General features: G+C 49.7%; 1 protein-coding gene across 5 annotated transcripts in view; it reads right to left on the minus strand.

The window, feature by feature from the left end:
* The window catches only part of LOC310746773 (phosphatidylinositol 4,5-bisphosphate 3-kinase catalytic subunit alpha isoform-like), a 38,967-nt gene that overhangs the window by 4,899 nt on the left and 17,268 nt on the right, over positions 1-16,800 (minus strand). For 4 of the 5 annotated variants that reach the window (XM_083580834.1, XM_083580833.1, XM_083580835.1 and 1 more), the window contains 10 exons: positions 15,225-15,359; positions 13,726-13,850; positions 12,695-12,776; positions 12,158-12,322; positions 11,017-11,120; positions 8,658-8,829; positions 6,429-6,535; positions 6,138-6,259; positions 3,746-3,824; positions 679-849 (listed from right to left, as the gene is read on the minus strand). In XM_083580834.1, coding sequence (XP_083436960.1) covers positions 679-849; positions 3,746-3,824; positions 6,138-6,259; positions 6,429-6,535; positions 8,658-8,829; positions 11,017-11,120; positions 12,158-12,322; positions 12,695-12,776; positions 13,726-13,850; positions 15,225-15,359 — 1,262 coding nt within the window. The remainder of the gene's footprint in view (positions 1-678; positions 850-3,745; positions 3,825-6,137; positions 6,260-6,428; positions 6,536-8,657; positions 8,830-11,016; positions 11,121-12,157; positions 12,323-12,694; positions 12,777-13,725; positions 13,851-15,224; positions 15,360-16,800) is intronic. The other variant, XM_083580836.1, reaches the window with a different exon arrangement.

Consider the following 16,800-nt stretch of genomic DNA (forward strand, 5'->3'; position numbering starts at 1 on the left):
GAAACGCCGTTTACCTTCCTGCCAGAGCAGTACCTATTTATCTACTTGCACTTTGACGTGCTTTCGAACTGCTAGGTTGGCAGGAGCAGGGACCGAGCAACGGGAGCTCACCCCATCACGGGGATTCGAACCGCCGACCTTCTGATTGGCAAGTCCTAGGCTCTGTGGTTTAACCCACAGCGCCACCCGAGTCCCTTCTTGGCCCAGAATTTGTGGCCCAGAATGAAGGAAGCTGCCTTTACACTGTGCCATACCATTGGGGTCCATCTACCTCAATATTGCCCACCCTGTCTGGCAGCAGCGGCTCTCCAGAGTTTCAGAAAGGGAGCCTCTCTCAGCCCTACCTGGAGATGCCGTTGGGGGTTGAACCCAGGACCTTCTGCATGCCAAGAAGGTGCTCTGCCACAGCCAGGCATTCTCTGTGGTGAGCTCCCTCCCCACAGAGAGGCGCCTAGCAGCTTCGCTGGACAGGTTTCCTCATCTGCTGAAGACGCACCATTTGGCCCAGGCCTTCATCATGCAAGATGCACACATTTATAGGACCCACTTAAAAAGTGGCCGTCATTTGCTTGGAACTGAGTTTAGTGCTGCATCTTAAAAAATGGCTGCAACCCACCCTGGGACCCCATGGTGAGGGGCAGGTAAGGAATGGAGCAAATAATAGGAACAGTAACAGACCCCTCTCCCTTGTTCTTGTCCTTCAGCCAGTGGTGCAGAGCGTTGCTGTTGAACTGCAGCGCCCCCTTGAGGCCGCCCTTGCACTGGATCTGCATGATGGTGTGGGAGCTCTTCACCACCTCGATGAGGCCCACACAGTCCCCGATGGAGAGGCAGCCGTAGGGCAGCATCCTGCAAAGGACCAGGAGGAAGACAGAAGACTGAGATGGCGTGGGACCCTCATACCTATGGGACCGCCTCTCCTGGTATGCCCCATGGAGGACCTTAAGGTCCATTAACAGCAACACCCTAGTGGTCCCGGGCCCTAAGGAAGTCGGATTAGCCTCAACCAGAGCCAGGGCCTTTTCAACCGTGGCCCCGGCCTGGTGGAACGCTCTGTCTCATGAGACCAGGGCCCTGCAGGATCTGATTTCTTTCCGCAGGGCCTGCAAGACAGAGGTGTTCCACCTGGCCTTTGGCTTGGAATCAACTTGATCCCCTGCCCCTCCTTGGCTTGGAATCAACTTGATCCCCTCCCCCTCTTTCCTTTTTCCTTTCTCCTCCTGTGAAGAGGCTGCATTTCAGTGTTTTAATGTTGTATTTTAATCTTGTTTTTTAAGTTGTATTTTAATCAACTTGTTTTTATTATTGGTTGTTAGCCGCCCTGAGCCCAGTCTTGGCTGGGGAGGGCGGGGTATAAATAAAAATTATTATTATTATTATTATTATTATTATTATTATTATTATTAGGGGAAAACGGGGGATTAGGCAGAGTCATGGAAGGTCAGAAAGTCTATCAGTGGGTGGCTAAATGGAGCCTCCAGGTTTAGGGACAGCCTACCTCTGAATACCAATCATTGGGGAGAAACTGGGGGAGAGGGCTGTGGCCTTCACATCCTCCTGCTTGTGGGCTCCTCTTTGGGGTAAGAAGGATCCCGGGTGAGAGAGACCTTGGGTCCAATCCAGTGTAGTTCAGTGGTTAGAGTGTTGGCTGGGACCTGGGAGAGTAGGGTTCGAATCTCCACCAGAAGGCCATGGAGCTCACTGGGGTGACCTTAGAGGCCAGTCACTGCCTCTCTCAGCCTGACCTACCTCACAGGGTTGCTGCGGGGATTAAAGGAGGAGGGAGAGAACAATGTACATGGCGTCTTGAGCTCCTCGGAGGGGAAAGCAGCATATAAATGAAATAAATGAAAACAGTGATAATAAATCCGGCAAGGGGACGGGGTGGCTTTCAACCAGTCCATGTGGAGGCAGCCAAAATGATACAGAGGATGGAGCAATTCCCCTAAGTGGAGAGGTTACACCATCTGGGGGATTTCTTAAAACTTAGAGACACAGAAGAGGCATATAAAATTATGCAAGGTGCGTGGAAAAAAGCACCAGGCAAAATAAACACATTTCCCTTTACCCAGGACTTTGGCCTCTAATTCAGAGGGTTTTAAATATTTGCAGCCTCTTCCAGTGCATGGGATTCCTAAGACCTGACCTTTGTATGCGTGAGCGTGCATTTTGGGTTTCATTCCATTTTGGGTTTGTTCTGGCTTTTAATCTTTGCACATTTTTTTAAAGTCGCACTGAACTCTTTGGCCACTGAGCACAGGATAATCTACTCCAGCTTTTGCCAACCTGGCCCCCTCCAGATGTTTTGGACTACAAAGCCCACCAGCCCCACTGGCTCAGGCTGATGGGCATCGTAGTCCACGACACCTAGACTCTAGAGGGTGCCAGGCTGGTGCAGGATGGCATCTGCTCCGACAGCTCTCTGAGATCTTGGCCAGAGGAAATCTCTTCCACCACTTGCCAGGAGTGTCTTCATGCAAAGTGGGTGCTGCACCCTTGAGCTGTGCCCCCCCGCCCAAAAAATCTGAAGAGTCATTGCAGCAGCCACGGGGGGGGGGGGGGGCGCTACAGAGACCGCAACATGCAAGGGCAGCCTTGAGAGTCTCTGGTTGCTGGATTTCTGGCTGCCCTGGAGACTGACCCAGAAACTCCTGCGGGTGCAGAATGCCACGGCGAGACTCTTTACGTGGTCCTCGCTGCGGGATCACATTCACCCGGTGCTATACCAGCTACACTGGCTCCCAGTGGAGTACAGGATCAGGATTAAGGTGCTGGTTTTAACGTTTAAAGCCCTATACGGCCTAGGACCCTCGTACCTACGGGACCGCCTCTCCCAGTATGCCCCACGGAGGACCTTACGGTCTTCAAACAAAAACATCTTGGAGGTCCCGGGCCACAGGGAGGTTAGGCTGGCCTCAACCAGAGCCAGGGCTTTTTCGGCTGTGGCCCCGATCTGGTGGAACGCTCTGTCACAAGAGACCAGGGCCCTGCGGGACTTGACATCTTTCCGGAGGGCCTGCAAGACAGAGCTGTTCCACCAGGCCTTTGGCCAGGGCACAGCCTGACTCCCTCCTTTGGTAATCCTCATAGAACTCTAGCCCAATGGTTGCCATTAATTTGATTTTGAATTGATTTTAGAATGAATTGATTTTAGAATGCTGTGTTACTTTTATTGTTGTTAGATGCTCTGAGCCCGGCTTCGGCTGGGGAGGGCGGGATATAAATAAAATTTTATTATTATTATTTATTATTTCATACCCACCCACAGCCCCAATGGTTGCTGTTTTGATAAGGATTTCTCGCTGGATCCCTTCTTGGTGGCAGGGAGGGTGCAGCTGTTTATAGTCTGGCACCCCGACTTTATTTAAAACCAACCCATGAAAAGTCTGCAACCTCACCTCTGAAAACAGCACTTCTGGAACACACCTAGACACTTCTGGACTTGGGGCAGTGTGTATGTTCTCCAGCAAAAGAGAATTCACTTGTTTTAAAGCAAAGGCCCAAATGAGGATGAAATAATAATAATAATAATAATAATAATAATAATAATAATAATAATAATAAAATTTACTTATACCCCGCCCTCCCCAGCCAAGACCGGGCTCAGGGAAGCTAACACCAAATATAAAACAAATTGATTGAAATACAACTTAAAAACAAGATTAAAATGCAGCCTCGTTTCAGCAGAAACTCAAAAACAGAGCAGACAAAAGTCCCACCCCACGACACATTGCCTTAACACTACCTGAGGTCCAGTCCTTGGTTCTGCCACATGCTCTCCATGATCCGGATGATCTGCAGAGTCAGCATATCTTGCCGGAGGTCTGGGGATCACAGAGGAGATTATTAAAACAAAGAGGCGACTGGAGTGGTCGGGAGGGAGTTGTCCTCTGATGGGCTGAGAGGCTGGGCGGGCGGGTGGGTGTGAGCTTCGGTGCTGATGCGGGGAGAAAAAATAGCCAGGAGGAGAAAGGTAATCATGGATCCTGGCGCGCCTCTTCCTTAAAATGGAATGGGAAACTCCAGAAGGGAACGACGACAAAGGGACATGACAAGACACAAAAGAGAATCCTTTGGGGCGGAAGCAAGACTGAGAACATCCCACCCCACTTCAAGTTAGGTTCTTATTTTTGTGTATATTATGTACCGTATTTTCCGCTCCATAAGACGCACCTAGTTTTTAGAGGAGGAAAACAAGAAAAAAAATATTCTGAACGAAACAGTGGATGTATGATTTTTGTGGTGCATGCTATAGCCATGGACATGCTATGTGATCTGATGGTGAATTTGGGGTGACCCAATGTGACCCAATGGGACGCGGGTGGCGCTGTGGGTAAATCCTCAGCGCCTAGGGCTTGCCGATCGCATGGTCGGCGGTTCGAATCCCCGCAGCGGGGTGAGCTCCCGTCAAACAGTCCCAGCTCCTGCCCACCTAGCAGTTCGAAAGCACCCCTAAAGTGCAAGTAGATAAATAGGTACCGCTTTCTAGCGGGAAGGTAAACGGCGTTTCCGTGTGCTGCTCTGGTGCTGGCTCGCCAGAGCAGCTTCGTCACGCTGGCCACGTGACCCGGAAGTGTCTCCGGACAGCGCTGGCCCCCGGCCTCTTAAGTGAGATGGGCACACAACCCTAGAGTCAGACACAACTGGCCCGTACGGGCAGGGGTACCTTTACCTTTACCTTTAATGCAAAAATCCTGAGGATCCATGGGCTTTTACCTCCCCCCTCCCAGGCAACCTCCTTTATCTCTAGCGTCCCTAATCTCCCTCCCCGATCGCTTTATGATCCGCTGCTTCCTTTCAACACCCACTTCCCTCTTTCTAAAAAAAAAAGCATAATCTGCTTTTGCCCCTGGGCAATTCGGCTCCAGGGACCACGCATTCGCTCCATAAGATGCACAGACATTTCTGTTACTTTTTAGGAAGAAAAAAGTGCATCTTATGGAGCGGAAAATACGGTATATGTGTATATTTGTATATATCAATTTTGAGTGTTATTTTTGAGCTTGGCGAAGCTTAAGAAGCAGTACCACAGAGGGGTGTTTCCTTGGGTGGGTGAGAGAATTGGGTAGGAGGTAGCAACCTGGGTGAGAGTCAGATGGCTGTCTGGGCTGGGCCTTGGCAAGAAAGAAAGGTGTGTGCAGAGGGAATGGATCCCTGACTCTTAAGAGTCTTCCCTGCAAAGCCAAAAAAAAGTGCTTTTTGCTCTGTGGGGATTTTATTGTTCTCGTTATTACTGTAGCTTTCCAGTTTCGTCGACGGTTTTCTATACAGTTTGCAAACTGCTTAGAGACCGTTTTGGCATCAAACCACGTATAAATGTATGAAATAAATAAATAAAATGCCAAAACTTGCACTGGAAAAAACTCTCAGCCACTGGGTGTTACCGGATGGTTTGGGGTTTTTTAAGGGTATATAAACAGATGGAGAAAAGATCTGCCTAAGTGCCTGGCTGCAAGATGTTGTGGGCAGTGGAATCACATCCGATAATGGATTTTCCCATCATGCTCCACAAAAGCCCCTCTGGGGGACAACTGAATGGGTGCTATCTGAAGGAGCAAAAGGGGTTCAGGAAGCTTGGGTCTAAGGGCTGAATGTGGCCCTCCAAACCACTCTTATCTGCCCTCTCCCAACTCCCTCACTGCTCCTGGTTTGCCCCCAAGTGTTTCTGCCCGGCTGGATGTGTAGAAACTAGTCTATGGTACGAAGGTAAAATTTACATTCATTGCTCCACCCACTTTTGCCTCTGGCTCCACCCACAACTTGCATGTGGCCCTTGGGAGGTTGCCAAAAGGGGGGTGTGGCCCTCGGGATGAAAGAAGAAGAAGAGGAGTTTGGATTTGATATCCCGCCTTTCACTCCCTTTAAGGAGTCTCAAAGCGGCTCACATTCTCCTTTCCCTTCCTCCCCCACAACAAACACTCTGTGAGGTGAGTGGGGCTGAGAGACTTCAGAGAAGTGTGACTGGCCCAAGGTCACCCTGCAGCTGCATGTGGAGGAGCGGAGACGCGAACCCGGTTCCCCAGATTACAAGAATACAGCTCTTAACCACCACACCACACTGCCCCTCTGCTGCAAGCAATGCTCCCGGCTCTTCTCTCTCTCCCCCTCATCCATCCCTGAGCTCCCTTCCCACTCACCATCTCCATTTTTAAAAATGATCTCGTGGTTCGTGAAGAGCAGCTCGGACATGATGTCGGGATTCTCCCAGTTGAGCCACAAGGGGCGCTTGGCCGAAGACATGATCCGGCACTCATCCAACCTGGAGCAGAGGGAAGATCTGGTCACAGCTGTGTGCTGGGAGGCTGCTTTGAGCTGTCCCCCCGCCACCAGCCCTCTTCCAGGGGACCCAGGAGACCGGGTCCCTTTCCTGCCCCTTACTTCCCAACCCCCGCTACTTTAAATGGCCAAAACCTTCCCCTTGGTCTCACCGGAGGTTGCCCAGCTGGTGCACTGGGTTGAGGGGACAGATGAAGCCCTGAAGCGCCTCCATGTAATCTGGCCTCCTCATCTGCTCCACCAGGAACTTCATCTGCATCTTGGGAGGAGGGCGAGGAGGAGAGCGGGGACAGAGAAAGGAAGAGAAAGAGCCCCTGAGCTTCTGCAAAGCGTCTCCGTACACAGCTCAGTAAGCCCAGCCACTCACACACAACGGGAAGCGGGTCTGTGTCCACGCAGGCCTGAGCCCCGGAACCTCTTCTGTTTGGAAAATTAACCACAGCCGAGCTTTCCCAGATGGGGAGCTGGGTTAATCTGCTGCAGCAAAAACGGGTCTTGCGGCACCTTAAAGACTTAAGAACATGAAAACAGCCCTGCTGGATGAGGCCTATGGCCCATCCAGTCCAGCATCCTGTTTCTCACAGTGGCCACCCAGATGACGCAGTGGGAAACCCACAATAGGTATAGGCACTTATCTACAGCAATAGTACCGTATTTGTCGCTCTATAAGACGCACTTCCCCCCTCCTAAAAAGTAAGGGGAAATGTGTGTGCGTCTTATGGAGCGAATGCAGGCGGGAGGCTCTGCTCAGCGCTCCCTTTAAAGAGCCGCGTGGAGCGTGTGTGCGGCTCTTGGGGGCTTTTCCCCAAGGAAGAGAAGGGCTGCCCTTCTCCCTCCTTGGGGAAAAGCCCCCAAGAGCCGCACACACGCTCCACACGGCTCTTTAAAGGGAGCGCGGCTCTTGGGGGAGCCTTCATCCCGCTGCCCGGGAGAGGCTGTGTGCGGCTATTCCATAAGCTAGGACAGCAAGAGGGATCGCTACCCCCAAGAGCTGCGCTCCCTTTAAAGAGCATGCGGCTCTTGCGGGAGGCTCTGTCCCTTCCCCCACCTCCTGCAAAAGCCCCCAAGAGCGTGTGCGCGGCTCTTGGGGACTTTTCCACAAGGAGGGAGAAGGGCAGCCTGTCAGCAAGCTCATGAAAGGGAGCGCTGAGCAGAGGCTGTGCTCAGCGCTCCCTTTAAAGAATATTTTTTTCCTTGCATTGCCCCTCTAAAAACTAGGTGTGTCTTATGGAGGGGAAAATACGGTATATTATCTGCTTATGTTTTGTTGATGGAACAAATACTTTTTGGGCCCTTCTCCACAGTTCTGCTCCAGCAGAAACCCAGGTTGGCGGCAGGAAGACAGCTGTGTTCATGAGGTTCCTATTGGGCCTGCTGTGGTACAATCGTCACCCCCCTGCCCTTTTCTAACCTGCGCCCATTAGGGAGGATTGCGTGTAGCAAGTGAAAAGGGAAGACTTAGCTCTACATTTAAGCATTTAAGGTTCCCAACCCTAATCTGCGGGTTGCCATCTGATTGGATTTTGTTCTGATCCTGATCTGATTTTAGGATGCATTTTAATTGATTGCCTGATTTTATATGAATGTGTTATGCACTTGATGTTAGCCGCTCTGAGCCCGGTTTTGGCTGGGGAGGGCGGGGTATAAATAAAAATTATTATTACTGTTATTATTATTAGCAGGACCTGAGCACATAAGCAATTCTCCTGTCCTGCAATCTCCATAGTTTAACTACGCGCTGCAGGAAGGCCTTTTCTTTGATCTGCCCTGAATCTTCCAACATCGGTGTATTATTGCAGCTGTATTACAGCATAACCTTCCATGGACAAAGCCCAAAAAAGTTTACGTCTGTAATGAAATTTGTTAAAACTCTCAAGGTGCCACAAATATTGTTGCGGTTTAAGATTCCCTGGTTTCTTTTGAGTCCTGGGGTTTTCTCCTTGGTTTGCCTACTCAGGATCATAGCTGTCAACTTTTCCCTTTTCTCGCAAGGAATCCTATTCGGAATAAGGGAATTTCCCTTTAAAAAAGGGAAACGTTGACAGCTATGCTCAGAATAGAGGAGAGCAGTCTGGCCCAGGGCTTGAGTTACAGCAGGGAGGGCTTTTAAGACGCCCTCCTTGGCTTTCGTGACAGCCTCTTTAGGCAGTTTTTAGAAGGCTGCAGGCAGGTGGAGCAGGGTTATTTGGCCAAAAGTGGGGCGTGAGGTTTGTAGAAATCATTGCACCCACACTCCTCCACCTTCTCCCCCAGAACGCAAGCCCTGGACTTAACCCCTCTGAACAAGTGTGTGTGCGTTGGGCTCTATTTGGCTTTCTCATTGTGGAGGCAATGAGCAGCAGCGCAGCTTGGAGGGGAACTTGGGGGTCCAAGGCAGGTACCTTCTGCGTCTCGTCTTTCTTTTCCTGCTTGAGGATGTCGGTGAGGTTGATGAGTTTCTCCATGGCCTCCACCTGCCTGTTCAGGTGCTTGAGGTACATCCCGCAGCCCCGGCAAAAGGCCTCCAGCATCAGCCCAAAGCGCTGAGAGACGGGCTTGCTGTGCATCTCTGACCTGCGGGAGGCAACAAAGTTCCGACTCAGAGCCCATTACCCCCAACCCAGCCCATGCTGAAAGACCCACAACAGCTTGATTCCTGGGACCGTCGCATAGAAACAGGACTCCCTTGCAAGGCTCTCCTTCCTTGGATGGCCATCAGCCATGGAATATTTAGCTGTGGTTCCTGAATTGCAGGGGGATGGACAACCATACACTTCTATGTATGTTTCCAAGCACAATTCAAAGTGTTGGTGCTGACCTTTAAAGCCCAAAACGGCCTCAAAGGCCCAGTATTCCTGAAGGAGCGTCTCCACCCCCATCGTTCTGCCCGGACACTGAGGTCCAGCTCCGAGGGCCTTCTGGCAGTTCCCTCCCTGCGAGAAGCCAAGTTACAGGGAACCAGGCAGAGGGCCTTCTTGGTGGTGGCGCCCGCCCTGTGGAACGCCCTCGCACCAGATGTCAAAGAGAACAATAACTGTCTGACTTTTAGAAGACATCTGAAGGGAGCCCTGTTTAGGGAAGCTTTTAATGTTTAATAGATTATTGTATTTTAATATTCTGTTGGAAGCCACCCAGAGTGGCTGGGGAAACCCAGCCAGATGGGCGGGGTATAAATTTATTATTATTATTATTATTATTATTATTATTATTATTATTACTACTACTACTACTACTACTACTACTACTACTACTACTACTACATGATTCTAGGACTGGGGAGGGATAGTAGCTCAATGGAACTACAGTACCCTCCTACAGCACATTGCTACTGGGGAGTCTGCTGGAACCATCAAGGAGAAGTGTCTCCACCTGCCTTGGATATTGTTGCTGCTGCAATTTGATTTTTTTTTTATTTTATTGTTAGGCATTGCTTCAATTTTTTTTGCCCTATTGATTGATATTAGTGTGACTTCTTGTTTAAATTGCATTCTGCTTTGTAACCATTAAAACCATTCAAAGTGTTGGTGCTGACCTTGAAAGCCCTAAACGGCCTCGGTCCTGTATACCTGAAGGAGCATCTCCACCCCCATCGTTCTACCCGGACACTGAGGTCCAGCGCCGAGGGCCTTCTGGTGGTTCCCTCACTGTGAGAAGTGAGGTTACAGGGAACCAGGCAGAGGGCCTTCTCAGTGGTGGCGCCCGCCCTGTGGAACGCCCTCCCATCAGAAGTCAAGGAAATAAGCAGCTATCTTATTTTTAAAAGACATCTGAAGGCAGCCCTGTTTAGGGAAGTTTTTAATATTTAATGCTGTATTGTTTTTAACACTCAATTGGGAGCCACCCAGAGTGGCTGGGGAAACTCAGCCAGATGGGCGGAGTATAAATAATATATTATTATTATTATTATTATTATTATTATTATTATTATTATTATAATAAACAAAATATCTTAAAATGTTCTGCACGTTGCTGTGAGCTGCTTTGAGCAGGGCTCTAACATGGAAAAGCAGCATGCGTGCAAATGAGCTGGCAATGGTGACGATAATGGTGACAGCACACAAGTGGGAGCTGCGATGAAATGTCGCAGCTCGTTGTATTGTTTTGATGCTTTAAATGCATGGTGTATACGCAGCGTAAACAAAGGTCCTGCCCCAAGTCCCAACCCAAACACTTGCAAACTTCTTTCTCAGCTCCGCTTCTATTATCCCCACCACACCCATCAGTTTTAACCTTTAAAGCCCTATACGGCCTAGGGCCCTCGTACCTACGGGACCGCCTCTCCTGGTATGTCCCACGGAGGACCTTACGGGCTTCAAACAAAAACATCTTGGAGATCCTGGGCCACAGGGAGGTTAGGCTGGCCTCAACTAGAGCCAGGGCCTTCTCGGCCGTGGCTCCAATCTGGTGGAACGCTCTGTCCCAAGAGACCAGGGCCCTGCGGGACCTGACATCTTTCCGCAGGGCCTGCAAGACAGAGCTGTTCCACCAGGCCTCTGGCCAAGGCACAGCCTGACTCCCTCCTCTGGCAACCTGCACAGAATTTTGCTTAATGGTTGCCATCAACTTGATTTTAATTAATTTTTATAATGAAATATTTTTAGAATGTTGGATTATTTGATTGTTTGATTATTTGATTGTTGTTAGCTGCCCTGAGCCCGGCTTCGGCTGGGGAGGGCGGGATATAAATAAAATTTATTATTATTATTATTATTATTATTATTATTATTATTATTATTCCACATCTCTCATCCCAGCACTTACTTGAGATGCCAAAAGTAAAAATGCCCAATCCGCTGGTTGGTCAGGGCTTTCATGGTCAGGAAGCGAGCCAAGGGGTTGTCCAGGTATTGCTCGTACTTCAGAACCTTCAAGGGGGAGAGTCAAAGAAGAAGAGTTTGGATTGGATATCCCGCTTTATCACTACCCGAAGGAGTCTCAAAGCGGCTCACATTCTCCTTTCCCTTCCTGCCCCACAACAAACACCCTGTGAGGTGAGTGGGGCTGAGAGACTTCAGAGAAGTGTGACTAACCCAAGGTCACCCAGCAGCTGGATGTGGAGGAGCAGGGAAGCGAACCCGGTTCCCCAGATTACGAGTCCACCGCTCTTAACCACTACACCATGCTGGCTCCAAAGGTGTCAAAGGGTGTGTGTGTGTGTGTGCTTATTTCTAGCTTGTGGGTGTCGTGCCATGCAAAAGAGAAAGAGCCACGGAAGGAGTGCAGCTTGCCCTGTCGCCATGTTGGTCGTGCCCGGACAAAAAGCACACAAGAGGCAGAAATCCCCATTGTTGTATCTCTGCACGGCCATGCTAGCTAGGGCTGGTGGGAATTGCGGTCCAAAGTGCCTAGAGGGCACAAGGTTGGCGAAGTCTAATTGAGTTTATCAACTCATATCCCTCTTTCTGTTTAGCATGCATTCAAGGTGAACTTACGAGGAATAGAATAATAATTTTAAAAAGCCAACCATGGTCAATGAAATATACTCAAAGTCGAGAGTGGATTTCATGCTCTTTATTCAGCTCATAGCGGTGAGGAGGAATGGAAGTTCCCCCAGAATGTCTGCTTTATACACATTATTTACACAACGGGCCCCACGTGATTGGCTAATTCCGGGATTCTCCTGTAGGCCAATCAGGTTGCGGATTCACTTCCACCTGGAGCTGGATTGGGTGGCTCCTGTGGACAATCAGACTGCTGCATTGTTCTAGGACCAATCAGATTGTTGCATTCTGGACCCTATTGTTCTAGGACCAATCAGACTGCTGCATTCTGGACCCTATTGTACTAGGACCAATCAGACTGCTGCATTCTGAATCCTATTGTTCTAAGACCAATCAGACTGCTGCCATTCGGATCCTACTCAACTCAGTACATAACAGCCAATAACACCAGAGATGGTTACCTGCACCAGCTGAATGAGATACTGGGAAAGCTTGTCGTCCGTGAGGCCCTTCACAAGGCATTTCAGAGCAAACTCCCTCACAACCGGATCTGGGAAATTGCAGTCGAGGAGTTCCATGGAGAGCTCAGGTTTAATCAGCGGCCATTCCCGGAGGAGGCAGTACATCTGCGGAGGGAGAAGGAAGAGGCAGGTCGGGAATTACAAGGGAAATGATTTGCAGGAAATCATCACAGGGAACCAGGCAGAGGGCCTTCTCGGTGGTGGCACCCGCCCTGTGGAACGCCCTCCCACCAGATGTCAAAGAGAAAAATAACTACCAAACTTTTAGAAGACATCTTAGAAGCTTTTAATGTTTAATAGGTTATTGTATTTTAGTGTTTTGTTGGAAGCCGCCCAGAGTGACTGGGGAAACCCGGCCAGATGGGCGGGGTATAAATAAATTATTATTATTATTATTATCCAATCCCAGCCAGGAGCTTTAAGGGGGAAGGTGGCCCATGTCTCTGACGAGACACCCAAGAAAGCTCTTAGTCTCACCTGAGCCACCTCGTCCCGCGAATTCCACTTAACAGACAGCAGTAATTTAGGGAGGGTCTCTGGGATGTTGACACAGTAGTGCCTGGAAGGGGAAAAAAGAATCATAGGGCTGTAGAGTTAGAAGGGGGCTAAAGGATCATTTAGTCCAACCCCCTGCAGTAGAGGAATCACAGCTAAAGAACCCCTGAGGGATAGACAGGACCCAGACCTCCTGTTCTCACCGCTCACAAACCCAGGAGTCCTGCCACATATCCCATCTGCTGCACTAACCCACTGGAACTAATTCTGCTAACAGGTGCAGTCTTAATGCAGGCCTGCCTTTACGATATACGATATCTTTATTGTCCTTGTCCCATGCAGAACAATGAAATTGAAAATCTACATAAAACATTCAAAAACCCCTAAAAACTCTGAAACCCCATTTTAAAATACAATATACTATAGAGACTCCTTATGCTGTGTTTAGAACCAGAATTGCATTTGCGTAGAAACTGTTTCTCAGGCGGCTAGTCCTGGTCTTTATAACCCTGTACCTTCTTCCAGAAGGCAGAAGCTGAAAGAGATCATTTCCGGGGTGCGCACTATCCTGCGCTATCTCTGCAGCTTTCTTATGGCACCTGACAGCATAGATTTGATCTAAGGTGGGAAGAGTGCACCCAATTATTCTCTCCGCAGTCTTTACAACCCTGGACAGCATTGTTTTTTCCCTGGCCGTGCAGCTCCCAAACCACATGCACAGACCATAAGTTAGTACGCTCTCCACAGTGCAATGGTAAAATGCCATCAACAGGTCCTTTGAGAGATTGTTTTTCCGGAGGATTCTCAGAAAATATAACCTCTGCTGTGCTCTCTTCATCAGAGGCGGCCACCCATTGCCTTAAGATGGTCCAGTGTCATTTATTCTTTGTTTAAACAAGTAAGTCACCCCTCCCTTTGAATGTGCAAATCTCATCTAGCAGGGAGGTGGAGAAATCTGGCAGGAGGCCCTCTCCCGCTACAGAGATCACCCAGGATCCCCAGCGCCCACCCACCGGTGTCGCCACAGGAAGTCCTTCTCTTGCTCCGTGATCTCCGAAAGGGGATCCCTGTTGCAGATGCTTCGCAGTTGCTCCAGCTCACTCTCATCCAGGGAGCTGTCCCGGGCCAGGCGGTTGCTCTGGACAAAGAAGGCAACAGAAGAAGAAGGTTATCACCCCGGTTCAGAACCCCCCGTTTGGCTCCTTCCCATTCCTCCTTCTATCACTTGGCCGGCCAGCCCCTCCCAGATCAGAGATATGTAGCCTCAGAGATGCTTCCTATGCAGTGCGACAATCCCTGGCAAGTTAACAAACCGAGCTGCAAAACCGAGGCCTTGTATCCATGTGTCCTACATTTGGTTTCCCTGCCAGGCGCTTCAGCTAAATATGTATAGATCTACTCTCTTGACTAGGAAAGGTTTCACTATGGAAACGAGGGAACTTATCTCTTGTTTTCTTTTTATCTGGCAAGAAGAAGGAGAAGCCTTAATGTGTTTCCCAGCCTTCTCCAACCTGGTGCCCTCCAGACCAGTGGTTTCCAAACTAGCTTGGCCCTATAAAAGCTCATCCCCCTTGCCCTCTACCCTACAAAAGGCACTATTCAGTATTGCGGTTTGCTTCACACAACCTCCTAAGGGAGATAATAACGCCGTAAAATTCAAAACAGTAACAATGAATTGCACGTTTATTCAAAATCCAGTTAAAAACATGTAGCTTAATTCAGCAAAATGGACGGGCTTGATCCAGCGATACCAGCTTTTCAGACCCTGGTAGTCATTTCCACCTCCAACGCCCTCCTGCTGCCCACATGCCTCCTAGTGCCTAAGTAATCCCCCCCCCCGGGGGCACTACTGCCCACTGCTCTGGATGTTGAGGACTACAACTCCCATCAGCCCTAGACTGTGGCTGATGGGAGTTGTAGTCCAACAACATTCAGACGGCACTCAATTGGGGAAGGCTAAAGTGTCCTGTAGGGATGCGGGTGGCGCTGTGGGTTAAACCACAGAGCCTAGGACTTGCCAATCAGAAGGTCAGCGGTTCAAATCCCGGCAATGACGGGGTGAGCTCCCGTTGCTCGGTCCCTGCTCCTGCCCACCTAGCAGTTCGAAAGCACGTCAAAGTGCAAGTAGATAAATAGGTACCGCTCCGGTGGGAAGGTAAACGGCGTTTCCGTGCGCTGCTCTGGTTCGCCAGAAGTGGCTTATGCTGGCCACATGACCCGGAAGCTGTACGCCGGCTCCCTTGGCCAATAAAGCGAGATGAGCGCCGCAACCCCCGAGTCGGCCATGACTGGGCCTAATGGTCAGGGGTCCCTTTATCTTTAAAGTGTCCTGTGGCATTGCCTTGTCTTCTCACCCCAAGCCTAGGAAAGTGAGTGCTATGGAACAGGGAGACCTATCCGAGTAAGTCAAACGCCCCTTTCTTTCTGCCCACGAGAGCCATTTCTCTCCCCCCCACCAACAGATGCTTCTGCTTCCCGCAGCAAAGTCCTACGATGGAGTTGCGTCTCTTACCAGTCCCACCATGCAGTAGTTGAGCCCAAGCTCCCGGGACATGGCCCAGTTGGCATGCTCCTCTATCTCGGTGGCATCAGCAAATTTGACGGTGTGGCTGTACCAAGTGAATTCCAGCTCAAGGCATGGGGTCTCCTACGGAAAGCAAAGGTGATGAGGTCGCAAGTGTGTAAGAACCTAAGGATAGCCTGCTGGATCAGGCCCATGGCCCTTCTAGCCCAGCAGCCTGTTCTCTCAGTGGCCACGCAGATGCCCCAAAGGGAAAACCAAAAGCCTCCTCTAAGGCCATCCAAGTTGGTGGCCATGGCTGCCTCCTGTACCTCCATAATTTTAACTATGCGCTGCGTGAAGGACTTCTTTTATCCGTCCTGAATCTTACAGATGTAGGGCAACTACAGGGTCCTCTTTAATGTTTCCAGGATGAAAAGTTGCAGGATTTTAGCAGGAAGTTGCGGGGGGCACCTGTGCTAATTGGCAACGAAGGAGTTCGTTAACTCAGAAACCTTTTGCGGGAGCAAATGGTATTGAAAGCGAGTTTGTGTATAACTGGGACGCGGGTGGCTCTGTGGGTTAAACCACAGAGCCTAGGACTTGCTGATCGGAAGGTTGGCGGTTCGAATCCCCGCAACGGGGTGAACTCCCGTTGCTCAGTCCCTGCTCCTGCCAACCTAGCAGTTCGAAAGCATGTCAAAGTGCAAGTAGATAAATAGGTACCACTCCGGCGGGAAGGTAAACGGCGTTTCCGTGCGCTGCTCTGGTGCGCCAGAAGCAGCTTAGTCATGCTGGCCACATGACCCGGAAGCTGTACGCCGGCTCCCTCGGCCAATAAAGCGAGATGAGCGCCACAACCCCAGAGTCGGCCACGACTGGACCTAATGGTCAGGGGTCCCTTTACCTTACCCTGACACCATGATGAGCACAAGTCGTTATGAATGCAGAATAAAAAGGATGTGTGGAGGGGCCCAAAGCAGGTTTTATAAGAAGCTAGTAAAGGAATGTTTATGCGTACATATGTACTCTTATGGAGAACAAATTGAAGATGTAGCACACTATATCTTATATTATTATTTATAAATCCACCAAGGGTTCTGTTTAGACCTTGTCCACACTTCCTCTACTCTTTCCAGACATGGTCTGTGCTTTAAAGTTCCTTGTCTGAGCACCTATTTTCTGCCCCAGAGCTTTCCCTGAGAAAACCCACCCTTTAAAGCTTAATCGGAGCCAACGACGATCCATGGAAAACACAAATTGACTTTTGTTCCGATTGAGCGCTAAAGAGTGGGTTTTTGAAAGGGCAAAAGAAACCCAAAAACGATCAGACACAAAGCTTTTAAGCGTGGACATGTGCCTGGAAAGAGCGGGACAAGCCTTTATTCTCCCTTTTCAGACTTTCTTGGAAGGCCAGCCAGATGGTTTTAAGATAAGGTGGCTGCAGGCTGATGCAGAAACAGGAATTAGTTAAAGGCCGCTTTATTTGCACTAGCTGCAAAAAAGATAAAGAAAGGCCTTTCTCACTCAGATCAGGGCTACATGTTAAGGGAAGCTTTTAACCCAATGGAGCATTTTAAATCCAGCT

Source organism: Podarcis filfolensis (genome assembly GCF_964270895.1).
Source record: "Podarcis filfolensis genome assembly, chromosome: 13".
NCBI classification, from domain to species: Eukaryota; Metazoa; Chordata; class Lepidosauria; order Squamata; family Lacertidae; genus Podarcis; species Podarcis filfolensis.